Source organism: Oncorhynchus masou, chromosome 3, assembly GCF_036934945.1.
Source record: "Oncorhynchus masou masou isolate Uvic2021 chromosome 3, UVic_Omas_1.1, whole genome shotgun sequence".
Lineage (NCBI taxonomy): Eukaryota > Metazoa > Chordata > Actinopteri > Salmoniformes > Salmonidae > Oncorhynchus > Oncorhynchus masou.
In genome coordinates this window covers 4952710-4972588 of record NC_088214.1, presented here as the reverse complement: position 1 = coordinate 4972588, position 19879 = coordinate 4952710, and the positions used below count along the sequence as shown (strand labels likewise).

Below are 19879 nucleotides of genomic sequence, written 5' to 3'. Positions count from 1 at the left end.
CAGGTGAACAGAAGGACTTGAGTTCCTCTATGTTGTTGTGGCCACACCACGTCTCGTTAACCATAAAGCATACGCCCCCGCCCCTCTTCTTACCAGAAAGATGTTTGTTTCTGTCAGCGCGATGCGTGGAGAAACCAGCTGGCTGCACCGACTCTGATAGCGTCTCTCCAGTGAGCCATGTTTCCGTGAAGCAAAGAACGTTACAGTCTCTGATGTCCCTCTGGAATGCTACCCTTGCTTGGATTTCATCAACCTTCTTGTCAAGAGACTGGACATTGGAAACGAATGCTAGGGAGTGATGCACGATGTGCCCTTCTCCGGAGTCTGACCAGAAGACTGCTTCGTTTCCCTCTTTTACAAAGTCGTTGTTTTGGGTTGCCGGCTGGGATCCATTCCGTTGTCCTGGGTGTAAGGCAGAACACAGGATCCGCTTCGCGAAAGTCATATTCTTGGTCGTACTGATGGTGAGTTGACGCTGCTCTTATATTCAGTAGTTCTTCTAGACTGTATGTAATGAAACCTAAGATGACCTGGGGTACCAATGTAAGAAATAACACGTAAAAAAACAAAAAACTGCATAGTTTCCGAGGAACGCGAAGCGAGGCGGCCATCTCTGTCGGCGCCGGAAGTCACATGGATAGACGCTTGTCCCTCTCTGTCACGGACGCCATAGTTGCCCTTTGAGATGTAATCCGGAGAATGGTGTTAATAATACAACAGCCTTCTGTGTATTCTCTTTTCTCCATCTTCTTAGCTATCATACTCTAATTCCATTGATTTCAAAACTTGGTCCTCCAGAGCAACACTTATGCAGTTCTATGTGCTATCTTTCAAAAAAGCTGCGTTGGAAAGGATTACCTACAAAGCTCATGGTGTAGACAGAAGCATGCTACCAATCCAAACTCATCTCTCGGCATGTCCAGACCACTCATCTCAGCCAATCATGGCTAGCGGGAAGGTTGCTGCCTTTATCCATAGCTAAACCAACTTGTCTCGTAATTTAACAATTGTATTCATATTTACAGATTGCATACAAGTTTGTTATGCACATGAAAGTTCACATGTTCCAGAAGGCATTTCTGCCAAAAAGCACATTTTGATTTTTTTTAAAAGATGGCGCTCCTGTGAGGTTGTGACACCCGACATACGTTTAGTATGTCACATACATGAATACAATGAAATACAAAAAAAACAAACATATTTAAATGTGTTAAAACAGGTCCAATCTGAGGGGGTACTTGTGCCACCTATGGGATCAAGGCTGACCGGCATAACAGTTCTGACCAGGTTGACAGCAAGTAAGGTTTAAATTACTGCTGGTGTTTACTACCCTAATAAACACACACACACACGAGCGTTTGCAAACACAGTTCCCTCTCTCTTTGTCTCAATTCAATTCATTTTTTTCAATTGAAGGGCTTTATCGGCATGGGAAACATATGTTAACATTGCCAAAGTTCTCTCTTTCACAAACACACATATTTAATACTTTTCTTATCTCTCTCTCTCTCTCTCACACACACGCACGCACGCGCACGCACACGCACGCACACACACACACACACACACACACACACACACACACACACACACACACACACACACACACACACACACACACACACACACACACACACACACACACCAGTCAGTCTCTGATGTTTAATTAGTACTCATTAGGGCCTTTTTCTGTCCACCTAAATAATGAATGAGAGACAGAGGGAAACACATCAACATAAGCTCTCCGTCGAGACAGTGGATAAAAAGGAATACCAACAGCCTTTACAGTACCACAGACCCAGCTGTACTGTCTGTAGGGTCAAGGCTGGGTCCCAGCTGTACTGTATGTAGGGTCAAGGCTGGGTTGTTCCCAGCTGTACTGCCTGTAGGGTCAAGGCTGGGTCCCAGCTGTACTGTCTGTAGGGTCAAGGCTGGGTCCCAGCTGTACTGTCTGTAGGGTCAAGGCTGGGTCCCAGCTGTACTGTCTGTAGGGTCAAGGCTGGGTTGTTCCCAGCTGTACTGCCTGTAGGGTCAAGGCTGGGTCCCAGCTGTACTGTATGTAGGGTCAAGGCTGGGTCCCAGCCGTACTGTATGTAGGGTCAAGGCTGGGTCCCAGCTGTACTGTATGTAGGGTCAAAGCTGGGTCCAAGCTGTACTGTATGTAGGGTCAAGGCTGGGTCCCAGCTGTACTGTATGTAGGGTCAAGGCTGGGTCTCAGCTGTACTGTCTGTAGGGTCAAGGCTGGGTCCCATCCTTTTCCTTTATAGTGTACTAATTTTGACAAAGGTAGTGCACTATATAGGGAATAGGGTGCCATTTGGGACTCAGCCAAGTTCTAACTGAGCTGTACTGTAACCAAATGGAGTATTTACTTTTTATGTTTTCCCACTGGGGGTAAGTTTTACCTGTACTGCACCAAATGTATTATCTGTGTGTGTCATTTTCCCATTGGGGCACGAATAGAGTTCCCCAGAGCCTTTTAGTACCAGAGAGAGTAACCTGGACGTCTTACAACTAGGAGATTCGGCTGAAAAAGATGGTCTTATTGTCAGAAATTGAAAAAATAATAATAATTCAGTATGACCATTGCTAAGTCCAATGGTCACCATATTGGATTCACCATTTGGTTGTTGATTCGGTATAATCTCGTTTTGATCCGACCTCTAGAATTTGAGCTCGGTGTTCGCACATGTAAAGGCTTCCTTATGCTAACGTCCCTGTTAAAAATGCAGTATAGTGGTTCGCACACACACAGAGAGAGAGAGAGAGAGAGAGAGAGAGAGAGAGAGAGAGAGAGAGAGAGAGATGTAGAGAGAGATGGAGAGAGAGAGAGAGAGAGAGAGAGAGAGAGAGAGAGAGAGAGAGAGAGATGTAGAGAGAGAGAACAAAAACATTATTTCTTGGCACATTGGAAAGAATTAACAAAAAAACAGAGCAATTAGAATGCTCTTTGATCCTAAACAGAGAGTACACAGTGGCAGAATACCTGACCACTGTGACTGACCCAAACTTAAGGAAAGCTTTGACTATGTACAGACTCAGTGAGCGTAGCCTTGTTATTGAGAAAGACCATCGTAGATAGACATGGCTCTCAAGAGAAGACAGGTTATGTGCACACTGCCCACAAAATGAGGTGGAAACAGAGCTGCACTTCCTAACCTCCTGCCAAATGTATGACCATATTAGAGAGACATATTTCCCTCAGATTACACAGACCCACAAAGAATTTGATAACATACCCAATTTGGATAAACTTCCATATCTACTGGGTGAAATACCACAGTGTGCCATCACAGCAGCAAGATGTGTGACCTATTGCCACAAGAAAAGGTCAACCAGTGAATAACAAACACCATTGTAAATACAACCCATATTTATGCTTATTTATTTTCCCTTTTCTACTTTAACTATCTGCACTTAATATGACATTTGAAATGTATTTATTATTTTTTACATTTTGTCATTTTGTCATTAATGTTTAATTTTTGTAAAGTTTATTTCACTTTTGTATATTATCTATTTCACTTAGGAAATATAAACAAATGTTTCCCATGCCAACAAAGCCTTTAAAAAAATGAAATTGAATTGAGGGAGAGGGGGAGCGATGGAGGGGAGGGAGGAAGATGGGGAGCGATGGAGAGGAGGGAGGGAGAGGGGGAGCGATGGAGGGGAGGGAGGGAGATGGGGAGCGATGGAGGGAGGGAGGGAGATGGGGAGCGATGGAGGGAGGGAGGGAGAGGGGGAGCGATGGAGGGGAGGGAGGGAGATGGGTAGCGATGGAGGGGAGGGAGGGAGATGGGGAGCGATGGAGTGGGAGGGAGGGAGAGGGGGAGGGATGGAGGGGAGGGAGGGAGATGGGGAGCGATGGAGGGGAGGGAGGGAGATAGGGAGCGATGGAGGGGAGAGAGGGAGATGGGGAGCGATGGAGGGGAGGGAGGGAGATGGGGAGCGATGGAGGGGAGGGAGGGAGATGGGGAGCGATGGAGGGGAGGGAGGGAAAAGTGAGACAGTTGAAATGTTTAACTTATGTGGTTGATTAGTCCACAGCGTCTAATGACTTGCAGAACGTAGTACAATACAAGAGCTCCATGTGAAAAACACTCAGTTATACATGTAGTGTTATTAGTATTGTCTTTCGGGCCTACGAGTAATGACTGTCTGACTGTCAAACTAACAAAACACGCTGTTTTCTCCACACCTAGATTTGTCATCCACTTTGAGTGGTTGCAAAATGTTTTAATGAATTATTCAAAGTCTATAATTGTTTTTTGAGGCAAGAACCATATGGACCCTGTCATATCATTGCCAGGAAGACTGGAATGAGGGTGCTTCCGAAAGACTTTAAGTGGTTTAAGCTGAACTTCCTCCCAACTTCACTCATGTGACTCTATCCTTATCAGGTTTGGGCAGAGGTGGACAAAAGTATTATATTGTCATACTTGAATTAAAGTAAAGATACCTTTAAATATAAAATGAACTCAGGTAAAAGTGAAAGTCACCCAGTGAAATGCTACTTGAAATGTATCAGTATTTTAAATGTAAGTACAGTGGTGGAAAAAGTACTCAATTGTCATACTTGAGTAAAAGTACAACGTAGAAGTCAATGATATACATCAAATTCCTGATATTTAGAAAACCATATGGCACCATTTCCTTTTTTATTACTTTGTTTTGACAACCAGGGATGTTCTCTGTTTAGTGAGTCCTCCAGATCAGAGGCTAGAAGGGATGACCAGGGATGTTCTCTGTTTAGTGAGTCCTCCAGATCAGAGGCTAGAAGGGATGACCAGGGATGTTCTCTGTTTCGTGAGTCCTCCAGATCAGAGGCTAGAAGGGATGACCAGGGGATGTTCTCTGTTTAGTGAGTCCTCCAGATCAGAGGCTAGAAGGGATGACCAGGGATGTTCTCTGTTTAGTGAGTCCTCCAGATCAGAGGCTAGAAGGGATGACCAGGGATGTTCTCTGTTTAGTGAGTCCTCCAGATCAGAGGCAGTAGGGAGGACCAGGGATGTTCTCTGTTTAGTGAGTCCTCCAGATCAGAGGCAGTAGGGATGACCAGGGATGTTCTCTGTTTAGTGAGTCCTCCAGATCAGAGGCAGTAGGGATGACCAGGGATGTTTTTGTTTTCCTGTTGTCCACGATCAAGAGTCCAAGCAGTCTCATTTCAATTACATTCCAATTCCATAACTTGAAGATTGTTGAAATTCAAAAAATAATTTAAACATACATTATCCACTTCAATGGTGAATTTAAAAATGTTATTTCACATACAATTGACACCAACCCCGATCCTTAGGGTACCTATTGAGTGGCACAGCAAGCATCTAATATGCATCCCGTGGTACCCTATTCCCCTATGGTTCCTTGTCAAAATTAGTGCACTATATATCTGACATTTGGGATGCAACCTCGGTCTGGTCTCACAGTAAGTTATATGGAGTGGAAAGCTTTCGACATTGCAGTACACCATTTTTATTTTTACCATATATCCTTAGAACACCCACTGACACATCAAACATGAGGATAACATGATGTGAAGGGTAGAAACCTTCTCTCTGTGGTAGATAGTGTTCTAGAACCTCTCAAACAAAATGGACATTCCGAGTTCCGTGATAAGAACTTTTCTCCCATTCCATAGTAAGTATCCAGAGGGCTGACTGACATTGGTAGAAAGTCTAATCATTCTCGCTCTCTCTCTTTTTCTTCTTCTTCTTCTTCTTTCTTCAGTTCAATTCAAGGTGCTTTATTGGCATGGGACATGTGTTTATGTTGCCAAAGCAAGTCAAATAAGCAATTAACAAAAGTGAGAAGACAAAATAATAAATAAAAAATCTTAAAAATGAACATTTAAAGTATTATCCGCTAATTACAGTGTTTTTAACAATGTGCAAATAGTTGTAGCACGAATAGTAAGGGAACTCACTACCCTCCTTCCTTCTCTCTCTCTACCCCTCCCTCCACTCCCCTCCTTCACGCTCACTCTTTTTCTCTCTCTACCTCCTCTCTCCACCTTTCATCTGCGTTCCAGTTCCACCTATGGTCAGAATCGCACGTTAGCTGAGCTATGTAATGAATAGCAGAATGAGATATCGGCTGAAGATGGGGCTGGGAGGCAGCGTAGAGGGTCTGCAATTTACAGATCAGCAGTGTTTGTTTACCACACTTGAGTAAATATTGGGTTCTGACTTCCTGAATATGAATATTAGAGTCTGAGAAGGGGATGTTGGCATGTAAATATAGAAGAATATCTGCCATTTATAACAGACACTTTTAACCAAAGTTTCTTACAGGTTTTTGTGCATACATTTTACGTATGGGCTGTCGCAGGAATCAAACCTACTACCCTAGTGTTACCAACAGAGCTACAAAAGGATCACATGGGTTTATCGGAGGGTTTAAAGACATGAACTAAGCTCACAGGTAGCTCAAATAACAGTAATATAGATTTTAGATCATCACCTTATGGTGTGCTGTTCTCCTCAAATTACAGTAATATAGATTTTATATCATCACCTTATGGTGTGCTGTTCTCCTCAAATTACAGTAATATAAATTTGATCTCATCACCTTATGGTGTGCTGTTCTCCTCAAATTACAGTAATATAGATTTGATCTCATCACCTTATGGTGTGCTGTTCTCCTCAAATTACAGTAATATAGATTTTATATCATCACCTTATGGTGTGCTGTTCTCCTCAAATTACAGTAATATAGATTTGATCTCATCACCTCCTGGTATGATGTTCAAATCAAATCAAATCAAATTTATTTATATAGCCCTTCGTACATCAGCTGATATCTCTGTACAGAAACCCAGCCTAAAACCCCAAACAGCAAGAAATGCAGGTGTAGAAGCACGGTGGCTAGGAAAAACTCCCTAGAAAGGCCAAAACCTAAGAGGGAACCTAGAGAGGAACCAGGCTATGTGGGGTGGCCAGTCCTCTTCTGGCTGTGCCGGGTGGAGATTATAACAGAACATGGCCAAGATGTTCAAATGTTCAGCAGGACCATGCTGGTCATTTAGGTTCTCCTCAAATTACAGTAATATAGATTTGATCTCATCACCTTATGTTGTACTGTTCTCTTCAAATTACGGTAATATAGATTTGATCTCATCACCTTATGGTGTGCTGTTTTCCTAAAATTACAGTAATATAGATTTGATCTCATCACCTTATGGTGTGCTGTTCTCCTCAAATTACAGTAATATAGATTTGATCTCATCACCTTATGGTGTGCTGTTCTCCTTTCATCAAAAAAAACCCAACTTCGGGAAGCAACTAACAATGTAAAACGTCTCTCACCTCTGCCTTAGAGCATTTGGGAAGTTGGGAAGAAAACAACCTGTAAGTTACCACATTGACCCAATTACAAAACTAAATGTTAAGAAAAGTACATGTCTAAAGATTACTGAGCACCAGAGCATTTTCACTACTTAGAAAAACATATTGTTGGGTTTTCACCTCACACCCGTTTTCCATGATGATGCTAGCAGACATGTGATTGCTAGATAGCTACTAACCAGAACATTAAGAACACAAACACATGGACCACACAGCTCCACGTAGTAAGTGGAGTTGCAAAAGGACTATACTAAACAAGTTAAATGTATTATCTGCAATTAAATGTTTTCCACACACATATCTACATTAGTCTTTTTGGTCCCCACATTTCCCAGTGGATGGCTGCCGTTTTTTACCGGCTCCTAACCAACTGTGCGGTTTTGTATATATTTTTTTGCATTATCTTATTTTGTACATAATGTTTCTGCCATCGTCTCTTATGACCAAAAATAGCTTATACATATCATAACCGCAATTACTCGCCTCAAACTGGATGAAGAGTTTTTTTCTTTAAATGAGTCTACTACTTCCCTGAGGTCCAAATCCCCGTCATACGCGTGAAGAAAAGACTGACATATAGGGGCGGAGATCGGGGTGCCTTGTGATAATTCATTAGCGTGCCGTTAACCTGACTCTACCATCTGTTCTATTGGAAAATAAACTGGATGGTCTCCATTCAAGACTATCCTACCAAAAGGACACTAAAAACTGTAGTGTCTTATGTTTCACAGAGTCGTGGCTGAACGACGACACATAATGTAGAGCTGGGTGGGTTTTCCGTGCATCAGCAGGAAAGCACAGCTGCCTCTGGTAAGACGAGGGGTATGTGTTTATTTATCAATAACAGCTGGTACGTGATGTCTAATATTAAAGAAGACTTGAGGTATTAATCGTCTGAGGTAGAGTACCTCATGATAAGCTGTAGACCACACTATCCACCAAGAGAGATTTCATCTATATTATTCATCGCCGTCTATTTACCAGCACAAACCGATGCTGGCACTAAAACCGCACTCAACAAGCTGGATAAGGCCATAAGCAAACAAGAAAACGCTCATCCAGAGGCGGTGCTCCTAGTGGCCGGGGACTTTAATGCAGGCCAACTTAAATCTTTAAATCCTTTTTTACCTCATTTCTACCAGCATGTCACATGCGCAACCAGATGGAAAAAAACTCAAAATCACCTTTACTCCACTCACAGAGACACCTACAAAGCTCTCCCTCGCCCTCCAAATGGCAAATCTGGCCATAATTCTATCCTCCAGAATTTCGGCTTACAAGCAAAAACTAAAGCAGGAAGTACCAGTGACTCCAACACTATAATTAAGTTTGCTGACGACACAACAGTGGCAGGCCTGATCACCAACTTCGCGGCATCTGACCGCAAGGCGCTACAGAAGGTAGTGCGTACGGCCCAGTACATCACTGGGGTCAAGCTTCCTGCCTTCCAGGACCTATATGCAAGGCTGTATCAGTGGGAAAGCCCAAAAATTGTCAAAGACTCCAGTCACCCAAGTCATAGGCTGTTCTCTATGCTACCACATGGCAAGTGGTACCGGAGTCCAAAAGTCCAAAAGGCTCCTTAACAGCTTCTACCCACACGCCATAAGGCTGCTGAACAATTAATCTCTCAAGCTCTGTCAGGTTGGATGGGACTGCTGCACAGTCTTTTTCACATCTCTCCATCTCTCTACAAATTCCTAGGTGTCTGGCTGGACTGTAAACTCTCCTTCCAGACTCATATAAATCATCTCTAATCCAAAATTATATCTAGAATCGGCTTGCTAATTCCCAACAAAGCATCCTTCACTCATGCTGCCAAACATAGGTAAAACTGACCATCCTACCGATCCTCGACTTTGGCGATGTCATTTACAAAAAAGCTTCCAAGACTCAACAAATTAGATGCAGTCTATCACAGTGCCATCCGTTTTGTCACCAAAGCCCCATATACTACCCACCACTGTGACCTGTACGCTCTCGTTGGCTGGCCCTCGCTTCATACGCGTCGCCAAATTCACTGGCTCAAGGTCATCTACAAGTCTCATCTACATCTACAAGTCATCTACAAGTCTCTGCTAGGTATAGCCGCACCCCGACCAGCTCACAGGTCACCATAGCAGCACCCACCCTTAGCACGCGCTCCAGCAGGTATAGCTCACTGGTCACCCCCAAAGCCAATTCTTCCTTAGGCCGCCTTTCCTTCCAGTTCTCTGCTGCCAATGACTGGAACAAACTGCAAAAATCACTGAAGCTGGAGACTCATATCCCCCTCACTAGCTTTAAGCACCAGCTGTCCGAGCAGCTCACAGATCACTGCACCTGTAAATAGCCCATCTGTAAATAGCCCTTCCAACTACCTCATCCCATACTGTATTTATTTATTTATTTATCTAGCTCCTTTTGCATCCCAGTATCTCTACTTTTACATTTTATATATGACAGTGCCTTGGAAAGTATTCAAGGCGCGAATACTTTCGACCTTTTGCCTGTATATTTACAGTGCTTCAAACATAAAGATATAAAACTGATTTTTTTGTGCAACAAGTGGGATTTCAGGCATTCAAACATAAAGATATAAAATTGTTAATACTTTTTTTTGTGAAGCTGTAAGTCAATGTCAAGTTTTGGGACTGACAATTCCTCCTTGCAAAACAGCTCGAGCTCAGTGGGTTGGATGGAGAGCATTTGTGAACAGCAGTTTTCAGTTCTTTCCACAGATATTTTCAAACTTTTTGGCCATTCTAAAACCTGGATATGTTTATTTTTGAACCATTCCATTGTATTTTGCACATCTACAAATCATCCCAGTGTTTAATTGCTATATTTTGTAATTTCCCATCAATTTTAACCATCTTCCCTGTCCACCCCAAACCATGATGCTGCCTACAGTTTTGTGTTCACAATGACCAAAAAGTTCAATTTTATTTTTATGACAGGGTGGCCTTTAAACGTGGTTAGAGTTTTGGACTAGTAACTGGAAGTTCATCCAGTTGGGCAAGTTCAATCTCCCCGAGCTGACAAGGTACAAATCTGTCCTTCTGCCACTGAACAGAGCTGAAAGTTTAGAGAGACGGCCAGGTCTTGGTAGATTTGCATGTTTAAACTTGGGAATCTTTTTGTATCCAAATCCGGCTTTAAAAACAACAGTATCTCGTGCCTGGTGTGCTCCTTGTTCTTCATGATGCTCTCTGCGCTTTTAACGGACCTCTGAGACTATCACAGTGCAGGTGCATTTATACGGAGACTTGATTACACACAGGTGGATTGTATTTATCATCATTAGTCATTTGGGTCAACATTGGATCATAACCCACTGTTCCTAGGCCATCATTGAAAATAAGAAATTGTTCTTAATTGACTTGCCTAGTTAAATAATTCCATGTGTAATCTTTGTCAAATATAAAGTATCATCAGTCCAGTGAAATAAAAAACTCCTGCTAATTATTTAAATGTATGCTCTGTGCAGAGCCTCGTAAGTGAAATACAATCCAACTGATCTTTTGTCATCAAAGCTCATAGCAAAGCTTTGAAATGGAATATGGTCTGAGAATGAATTTAATTCATTTTAGCAACATATCTGTAAAATAGTCAGGCCAATCATATACTTCACTTTCTCTGGTCATATGCTGTGATCATGTTATGGTCAGGAAGGAGAGAGCAGGCCAATCATATAATGCCAATATGCTGTTCAGATCATGTAACAATTTTGAACGGTCATCCAAGCCTACTGCCCAAATCCTCATTCCTACACAACTGATTTTGGTTATTCAATTAAAATCATTACAACAGGCAGTTTTTCCTAGGCCGTCAAAAATAAGTCTTAATTGACTTGCCTAGTTAAATAAGAAAAATCAGAAAATAAAAAAAGCTGTATGCTCTGCAGAGCGGTAGATCATGGGCTTGCTTTTTGACTCATATAGCCAATATGCTGTGATCAATTAGTGATCTTGCTCAGAAAAGGTTGATGACCACTTGATTTAGAGTAAACTAGACTCACTTTGCTTAGTGCTGACACTGTTACACATTCTCAGTGTAAGAAATTAATTTTGGAGTGTTTTTTTTAACACCTGTGGTGTAAAGCCTAATTTGCAAATATCCTAGGGTGTCTTTTCTTTTCAAGTGAAATTTAGAGTTGCCACCCATGGCTATGTTTGTTAGTTACAGAGACATGCTTATTGAATTACTTCCCTTTAAAGGCATGTGGTTATCCCCAAGTGAGTATCTAGGCAAATACTATCATTACAATTTAACTCTATGAGAATACAATAGATACATCATAAGACCTTACTTTGATGGCCTAGTTTTACCCTAATATAGTGCTGTTAGAAAACCCCTGGTTTACAGGCCACATCTGGCCTGCAAGTCACATTATGCTGGCTGGCAAAGTGATGTGTACTCATTTTTGGAATCCAGCCAGAGTTATCCAACAGTTGAGATTTTTATTCAACCTGCATTTAGAATGACTAAAAAGATGAAGGACTTTGGTAAAGGAGACTACCTCAACCATTTAAATGGAAACAACCATTTCAGCAAAGGGTGCAATAAATCTAACTAACTCATTGGATTAGTTTAAACAAATGTATGTTATTTATCTTTGAGTAGAATAAGATTAATCAATCCATCAATATACATCCAAAACAATGATATTAAAAACAATCCTAAAAAAATAACTTGCAGTAGAGCATGCTGGGAATTATCATAATGAGGGGCGTGGTTTTGATGGGACTGTTTAACTCTCCAAAGTGTACAACAATATCCCTGGTTACTAACACCAACATTGAATGTTAATTTCACCCTTTCAGAATGAATTTAACTCCTGAATAAACACTACAAAATAACACTGAAAAATAAACACTGGCCAATTTGATGTGGATGCATACAGACACAGCCACAGGTACCGCGCTCCCATTTGGAGAACAGCTGTGGAGGGTTTTTATGATCCACAGGTTGTTCATTATGCATCTATGGAGCTATACAATTATTATTAATTATTATTACTGTATCTGTAATGTTTCCATTCTTTGTAAACTGTTGGGAATCTCCTGATGAGACAACGACCAGGATATATTATAGGACATTAACGTTTTCCTGGGGGGGCTTTCCACCAAAGATGGAGGTCAAATTTAAATCTGGGCTTGCATCCCAAATAGCACCCATTCCCTATATAGTGCACTACTTTTGACCAGGGCCGTATGTAGTTGTAAGGAATAGGGTGCCATTTGGAATGTAACTGATAATTACAGGGATGTTAGCCGTGTATTCAGGCCCTGGCCCAGCTCTCATTAGAATGCAAAACGGAGCATTCCGCTCATAAAACATAAAATGATTTTAATGAAATTATTAAACACAAAATGGTTGATTCAGGGCAGCGTGTAAATCATGCTATATGTGGAGCTCTTACTAAAGATAGCTAAAAGCTCACTTTAGCATAATGTATTCACAGGTAGTTGCCCATATACCTGTGACAGTCAAAATAAAGGAAACACTTGAGTAAATGAGGGATACAAAGCAAATTGACAGCAGGTGCTTCCCCACAGGTGTAGTTAATTAAGCAATTAACATCCTTAGGGTCATGAATAGAAATGCCCAGTTGGTTTTAAATATACTTATTGTGCATCAAAGTTAATGGAATCGCTCAAATGTACTTAAGTATCAAAAGTAAAAGTATAAATAATTTCATGTTAAGAAATCCAGACGGAACAATTTTTTATTGACGGATAGCCAGGGGCACACTCCAACACTCAGACATAATTGTGACCTGATTCAGGAAACTATAAGTATGAAGTCACCACTTCACAGGAGAGCTGTTGGAACATTTCAAATATTTTTTTAATCAATAATGCGTTTTCTGGCAGAAATGCCTGGAACATGTGAACTTTCATGTGCCTTAATAACAAACTCATATGCCATCTGTAAATACGAATACAATAATAATAATAATAAAGTACGAGCCTTGTTAGTCAAGCCACAGAAAAAGATGGCAACCTTCCCATTAGCCATGATTGGTTGAGATAATGAGTGAGCTGGGCAACCCGAGAGAGGAGTTCGGATTGGTTTGCCAAAGAAGTTTGTCAGTCTATGTTGGTAAACCTGTCGACCTCGGTTTTAAAAAAATGTATTGTGTAGTGGAGCTGCATAATTGTGGCTCTCCACTTTCTGGAGAATCAAGTTTTGAAGTCAGTGGAAGTATGATAGCTAAAGGGATGGAGAAAACACCTGTCTCCAGATGACTTCTTCAAACTGAGGGCAACCGTGGTATGGCATTGCTGACAGGGAGATGTGTCCATGCACGATGATATATACAGGTCAAATATAACACATTTTCTGATTTTTGAAAAAGTGATTTCATTTCAAATTCAAGTTTACTGTTAGCTAGCTTGCTAATATTAGCTGGCTGGCTCCCTAGACAATGTTATTGATTGTTTCCCACAGCCGTGTGTTGTTCTAGTTAGAGCCTAATGTTAGCTAGCTAACATTGAACCTGGTTGGTTAGCTTCCAGCACTCTTGTTTAACTAGCTAACGTTGGCTGGCTGGCTCGTTAGCTAACGCTACGCGACGTGTGTACAACACCCTTTGAATATGGCCAGTGCCAGTAAACGTCTGCAGAGAAGTGTAATGAAATTGCTGCCAGCGGGGTTTGTTAGGCTGTTTTAATGTTATCCATAGGTAAATTAAAATCATCGTCCAGAGCGTCAAGTGTGCACTTCGAGAGCGACACAAGATGGGTGAGGGTGTGAACGATGCTGAATGGCTGTAGACAAAGAAGAGCTCTTCACTAGATAGCAAAACAGGCAATTTTCTCAAAAGTGAGTTTACAAGTTGGTCAACTTTCAAAGCAAAATTACTTTCCCACTGTTCCTCAAATGCTATGTATGATATACCATTTTGTAGCTCTGAGTCTCTCCTTTTATGTGATGTAAAAAACACAATTTCAAATGTTGATACATAAGACCGAATCCAGGTGGTGACTCACGAGTTACAAACGGAGCATTTGTGTTTAGTGAGTCCACCAGATCAGAGGCATTAGGGATGACCAAGGATGTTCTCTTGATAAGTGTATGAATTTGACAATTTTTCTGTCAAAATGTAACGAGTACTTTTGGGTGCCAGGGAAAAATGTATGGAGTAAAAAGTACATTATTTTATTTAGGAATGAAGTGAAATTAAAAGTTGGCATAAATATAAATAGTAAAGTAAAGTACAGATACCCCCCAAAAATAGTTACGTAGTATTTTTTACTTAAGTACTTTACACAATTGTGTGTGGGTGCGCCTGCGTGCATGTCTCAGTCACCAGATCTCTATTTGAATACTTGTGGGAGATTCTGGAGCAACTCCTGAGACATCATTTTCCACCACCATCAAGAAAACACCAAATGATGGGAATTTCTCATGGACAAATGGTGCCACAGAAGGTGCCGCAGAGGTGCGGAAAAAGGGAGAACTCGATTTGTTGTTTTGAAAGTCTTGAAACAGTTTGGTTACAAGCTAGCTACCGTTTGAGTTTGGATCCCACGACGCGGTTGGAATCAGTTGCTGGGACCGGTGCGGTCTGTCCAGGGATCCTGGCGACCAACGGTCTGATGAGCTACATGGCGTAGCAGCTAGCCTAGCTGCCACAGTTAGCTGCGTATCAAGCCTGTACGGTTTCCTTGAGGGCGTGCACACAGCCCGCGACTCAATTGCCCCGGACTTGTGACTGTCTAGATCCCTGTTTGATTCTGTTTCCATCTTCCCTGTAACCTGCACTGTCTGGAACTGTGAGGAGTTACAGCATAGTTTACGTTGCTACCATGACAAAGACCAAAGCCAGTGGGAATATCATTGAGGTCGGTGGTGTCTCTCTCACAGGTGAAGGATCTTTAGAACTAACCAAAATATTTCTGCACGCATTTGTTACAACAACAAGAAAATAGCTTTGAGTGTTATGTCCAAATAATGGTGGAGTCAACTAATACAAATAATTTGACGACCTGAGCTGAGAGGTGCAGGACCCGAAAAACAGTTTGCAGCTCTCCCAGGTTCAGCTCGATGAGTTTAAACAGGAAAACGGCAAGATGACAGAAATCTATAGGTCATTGAGAGAGGACATCAGTTCTGTATGTGAATCCGTGATAACAATGGCGGAGAAATCAGATTACCTTGAGCGACAATCAAGGCGGAACAACGTTGTGGACGGAATTGCAGAATCTCCACATGAGACCTGGACGGAGTCTGAAGACAAAGTGAGGTAAATGATCTCAGAGAAACTGAAGATGGACCACAGGAAGATTGAGGTGGCGTGTGCCCCGCAGGACTGGAAAACCCACCACTGGCACAGTTGACAGGACTAGGACGATAGTGGTCAAGATCCTGAGGTTCAAGAACAAGGTAGCTGAGTAACTACTCAGGAAAAGGGCTGCCCATATTAATATATGTAGCCTTAGAAATAAGATTAATGAAATCAATAACTTGCTAATACCAGATAACAGACATTTCTTATTTTCTTATTTTTGTTGTCAGGCTTTAACCCCAAACACAACTGATTGCCTCAAATGCATTAATAAGGAAAGAAATTCCACAAATGAACTTTTAACAAGGCACACCTGTTAAATGAAATGCATTCCAGGTGACTACTTCATGAAGCAGGTTGAGAGAATGCCAAGAGTGTGCAAAGCTGTCACCAGGCTACTTTGAAGAATCTGAAATATAAAATATATTTTGATTTGTTTAACACTTTTTAAAGTTACTACATGATTCCATGTGTTATGTGTTATTTTGTAGTTTTGATGTCTTCACTATTATTCTACAATGTAGAAAATAAAAACCCTTAAATGAGTAGGTGTGTCCAAACCTTTGACTGGTACTGTATAGATATGGAGTGGCAGGTAGCCTAGTGTTTAGAGTGTAGTGGTGGCAGGTAGCAGTGTAGGTAGCCTAGTGGTTAGAGGGTAGAGGTGGTAGGGTAGCTAGTGTTAGAGTGTAGTGGTGGCAGGTAGCCTAGTGGTTAGAGTGTAGTAGTTGGTAGGGTAGCCTAGTGGTTAGGCAGGTAGCCTAGTGGTTAGAGTGTAGAGGTGGCAGGTAGCCTAGTGGTTAGAGGGTAGAGGTGGTAGGGTAGCCTAGTGGTTAGAGTGTAGAGGTGGTAGGGTAGCCTAGTGGTTAGAGTGTAGAGGTGGCAGGTAGCCTAGTGGTCAGAGCATTGGACTAGTAACCGAAAGGTTTCAAGATTGAATCCCCGAGCTGACAAGGTAAAAATCTGTCATTCTGTCCCTGAACAAGGCAGTTAAACCCACTGTCCCTAGGCTGTCATTGAAATAGGCCACCAAGTGCTAACAGTCAGAATCTAAATAATATGTGTGAAATGCTTAATAGTGTATGTGATGTAAACCGAGAGGTCTACTTTATTGGGGACCTGAATATTGACTGGTTTTCATCAAGCTGTCCACTCAAAAGCAAAAAAAGCAAACTTTCACTGTAACCAGTGTCTGTAATCTGGTTCAGGTTATTAATCAACCTACCAGGGTGTTTACAAACACTACAGGAACAAGATCATCCACATGTATGGATCACATGTTTACTAATGCCGTAGAACTTTGTTCCAAATTGTTTGCATAGTCAACTTACACACAACTTTGGCACACACACACACACACATACCCCACCAGGCGTGTGCCACCAGAGGTCTTTCACAGTCCCCAAATAAAGAACAAATTGAAGAAACAGTCAAGTATTATATGGTTCCATAATTGCATTAAACTCCATCTCATATCGAACTTGGTTAAAAGAAATCACCACGGCACAATGCCTCTTGCCTACTTGACCTAGATACACAAAAGTATGTGGACACCTGATTGTCGAACATCTCATTCCAAAATCATGGGCATTAATATGTAGTTGGTCCCCACTTTGCTGCTATATCAGCCTCCATTCTTCTGGGAAGACTTTCCACTAGATGTTGGAACATTGCTGCTATAACAGCCTCCATTCTTCTGGGAAGGCTTTCCACTAGATGTTGGAACATTGCTGCTATAACAGCCTCCACTCTTCTGGGAAGGCTTTCCACTAGATGTTGGAACATTGCTGCGGGGACTTGCTTCCATTCAGCCACAAGAGCATTAGTGAGGTCGGACACTTATGTTGGGCGATAAGGCCTGGCTAGCAGTCGGTGTTCAATGAATCCCAAAGGTGCTTGATAGGGTTGAGGTCAGGGCTCTGTGCAGGCCAGTCAAGTTCTTCCACACCGATCTCATCAAACCATTTCTGTATGGACCTCGCTTTGTGCACAGGGGCATTGTCATGCTGAAACAGGAAATGGTCTTCCCCAAACTGTTGCCGAAGAATTGGAAGCGCAGAATCGTCTAGAATGTCATTGTATGCTGTAGTGTTAAGATTTCCCTTCACTGGAACTAAGCGGTCTAACCTGAACCATGAAAAACAGCCCCAGACCATTATTCCTCAACCAAATTTTAAAGAAGCTCCCAACGAACATTTATTGTGCTGACGTTGCTTCAAGAGGCAGTTTGGAACTCGGTAGTGTGTGTCGCAATCGAGGACAGACTATTTTTATGCGCTACAGGCTTCAGAACTTGGAGGTCCCATTCTGTGAGCTTGAGTGGCCTACCACTTCGGCTGACCTGTTGTTGCTTCTAGATGTTTCCACTTCCCATTAACAGCACTTACAGTTGACTGTGGCAGCTCTAGCAGGGCAGACATTTGATGAACTGACGTGTTGGAAAGGTGGCACCCATTGACAGTCACTGAGCTCATCAGTAAGGCCATTCTACTGCCAATGATTGTCTATGGAGATTGCATGTCTGTGTGCTCAGTTTCATACACTTGTCAGCAACGGGGTGGCTGAAATAGCTGAATCCACTGATTTGAAAACATACTTTTGGCCATATTGTGTGTGTATGTATTGATATGCAGGCTGTGTGTGCCATTTTAAAATGTATGTCGTTTTGTCCTTGAAATGTTCTTGTCTATTAATGTTCTATATTATGTCATGCTCTGTGTTCTGTGTTCTATATTATGTCATGCTCTGTGTTCTGTGTTCTATATTATGTCATGCTCTGTGTTCTGTGTTCTATATTATGTCATGCTCTGTGTTCTGTGTTCTATATTATGTCATGCTCTGTGTTCTGTGTTCTATATTATGTCATGCTCTGTGTTCTGTGTTCTGTGTGGACCCCAGGAAGAGTCGCTGCGACCTTCGCAACAGCTAATGGGGATCCTAATAAAATACCTAGAATCTCTGCCAAGGTGTATTGAAGCTGTTCTGGTGGATCGTGGCGGCTCAGTGCCTTACTAAGAAACTTTATTTTGGTGTTTCGTTTGTTTTGTAGATTGGAGCAGCCTCTGACCACAGCCAAACCAAATACAATGAAACAAACTAACTTTGTTCCTAGTTTCATGTAAAGCATTCACAAATACGTTGGCACACAATAGAATATTTGTTGGTGCAGGTCTCTCTATAGTAAAATAGATCTATGATCTCAATGGAATGGAACTTTTTTTTATACAAACTAATGAACCATCTCTCTTACCTTCCCTGCACCTTGATGTCAGAAATGGCGTAGAAGTATCTGGACAGGTTGTTCTCATCCACCATGGTGGCCCCGGTGGCCGGTTTCAGCAGCCGTATCCTCAGGTCCGTCACCGTGAAGAAGTCCCGCAGATTCCTGGTGGTGTCCAGTTGACCGTACAGCGATGCCATGTTGTGCAGCCGCGGTCCGGCGAACAGCGCGAACCGATCCTTGATCTCGAAACGGACGGTTTTATCATACTTCCACACGTAGCCACGGGAGTAGTCCTCGGTGCAGATGATGTCGAGGAGGGTTCGCTGGGTCAGCTCGTTGACCGTCTTGGGCTCCATGGTGAAGGCATCGAGGCAGTCGGTAGCGTAGAACTGGTAAGGGGTCCAGGTTTTACCGTAGTCTAGCGATTTCTCCAGAAGCATCTGCTCAGGGCGGCCGGACTCGAAGGTGAGGATGATGTCGTCCGTCAGCTCGATTGTTTTGTTCCAGGACAGCGTGATGTTGACCTCCAGGGGTTTGGGGAACGTATTCCATGAACTGGATTGCCAGAAGGTTGTGGGGTTGCGTCCCTCGAAGTCGAACATGAGCTCCGGAGGGTGGGCTAGTTCATCTGTGGAGGCGTCACACTCGTTGTTGCACATGTAAGGGTTTTCCTGTGAGAGAAACAGAGGTCAAAGAGTCAAGAAATACCAGGTTCATTCAGCATCATTATGAGACATTATAAGGGCCCACTCTGCTTATGACAAGTCTCGCAATGTATTGTAACTGCGTCGTAATGCATTATAACATTGACTAGAAGTGCAACTGGGAAGGAAACAACGGCAAAGTAATCTTCCAATTGACTAACCCCCTTCGTCATTACACCTGCATCCTGTCTTTTCACCACCCCTCTCCTCTACTAACAATGTCCCCTACTACTAGTAGAGAGATAATTCATCCGTCCATAATTACATCGGGAATCTGTTGTCTAACGTCTCTTCCTCACCTTCCATCCTCTACTCCTGCATTCTCCACCATTCA

The 19879-nt window shown here is 42.3% G+C and overlaps 1 protein-coding gene across 1 annotated transcript in view; it reads right to left on the bottom strand.

The window, feature by feature from the left end:
- Positions 1-19879, bottom strand: part of LOC135509096 (netrin-G1-like) — a 194617-nt gene that overhangs the window by 96576 nt on the left and 78162 nt on the right. The window contains exon 2 of the mRNA XM_064929422.1: positions 18869-19512. Coding sequence (XP_064785494.1) covers positions 18869-19512 — 644 coding nt within the window. The remainder of the gene's footprint in view (positions 1-18868; positions 19513-19879) is intronic.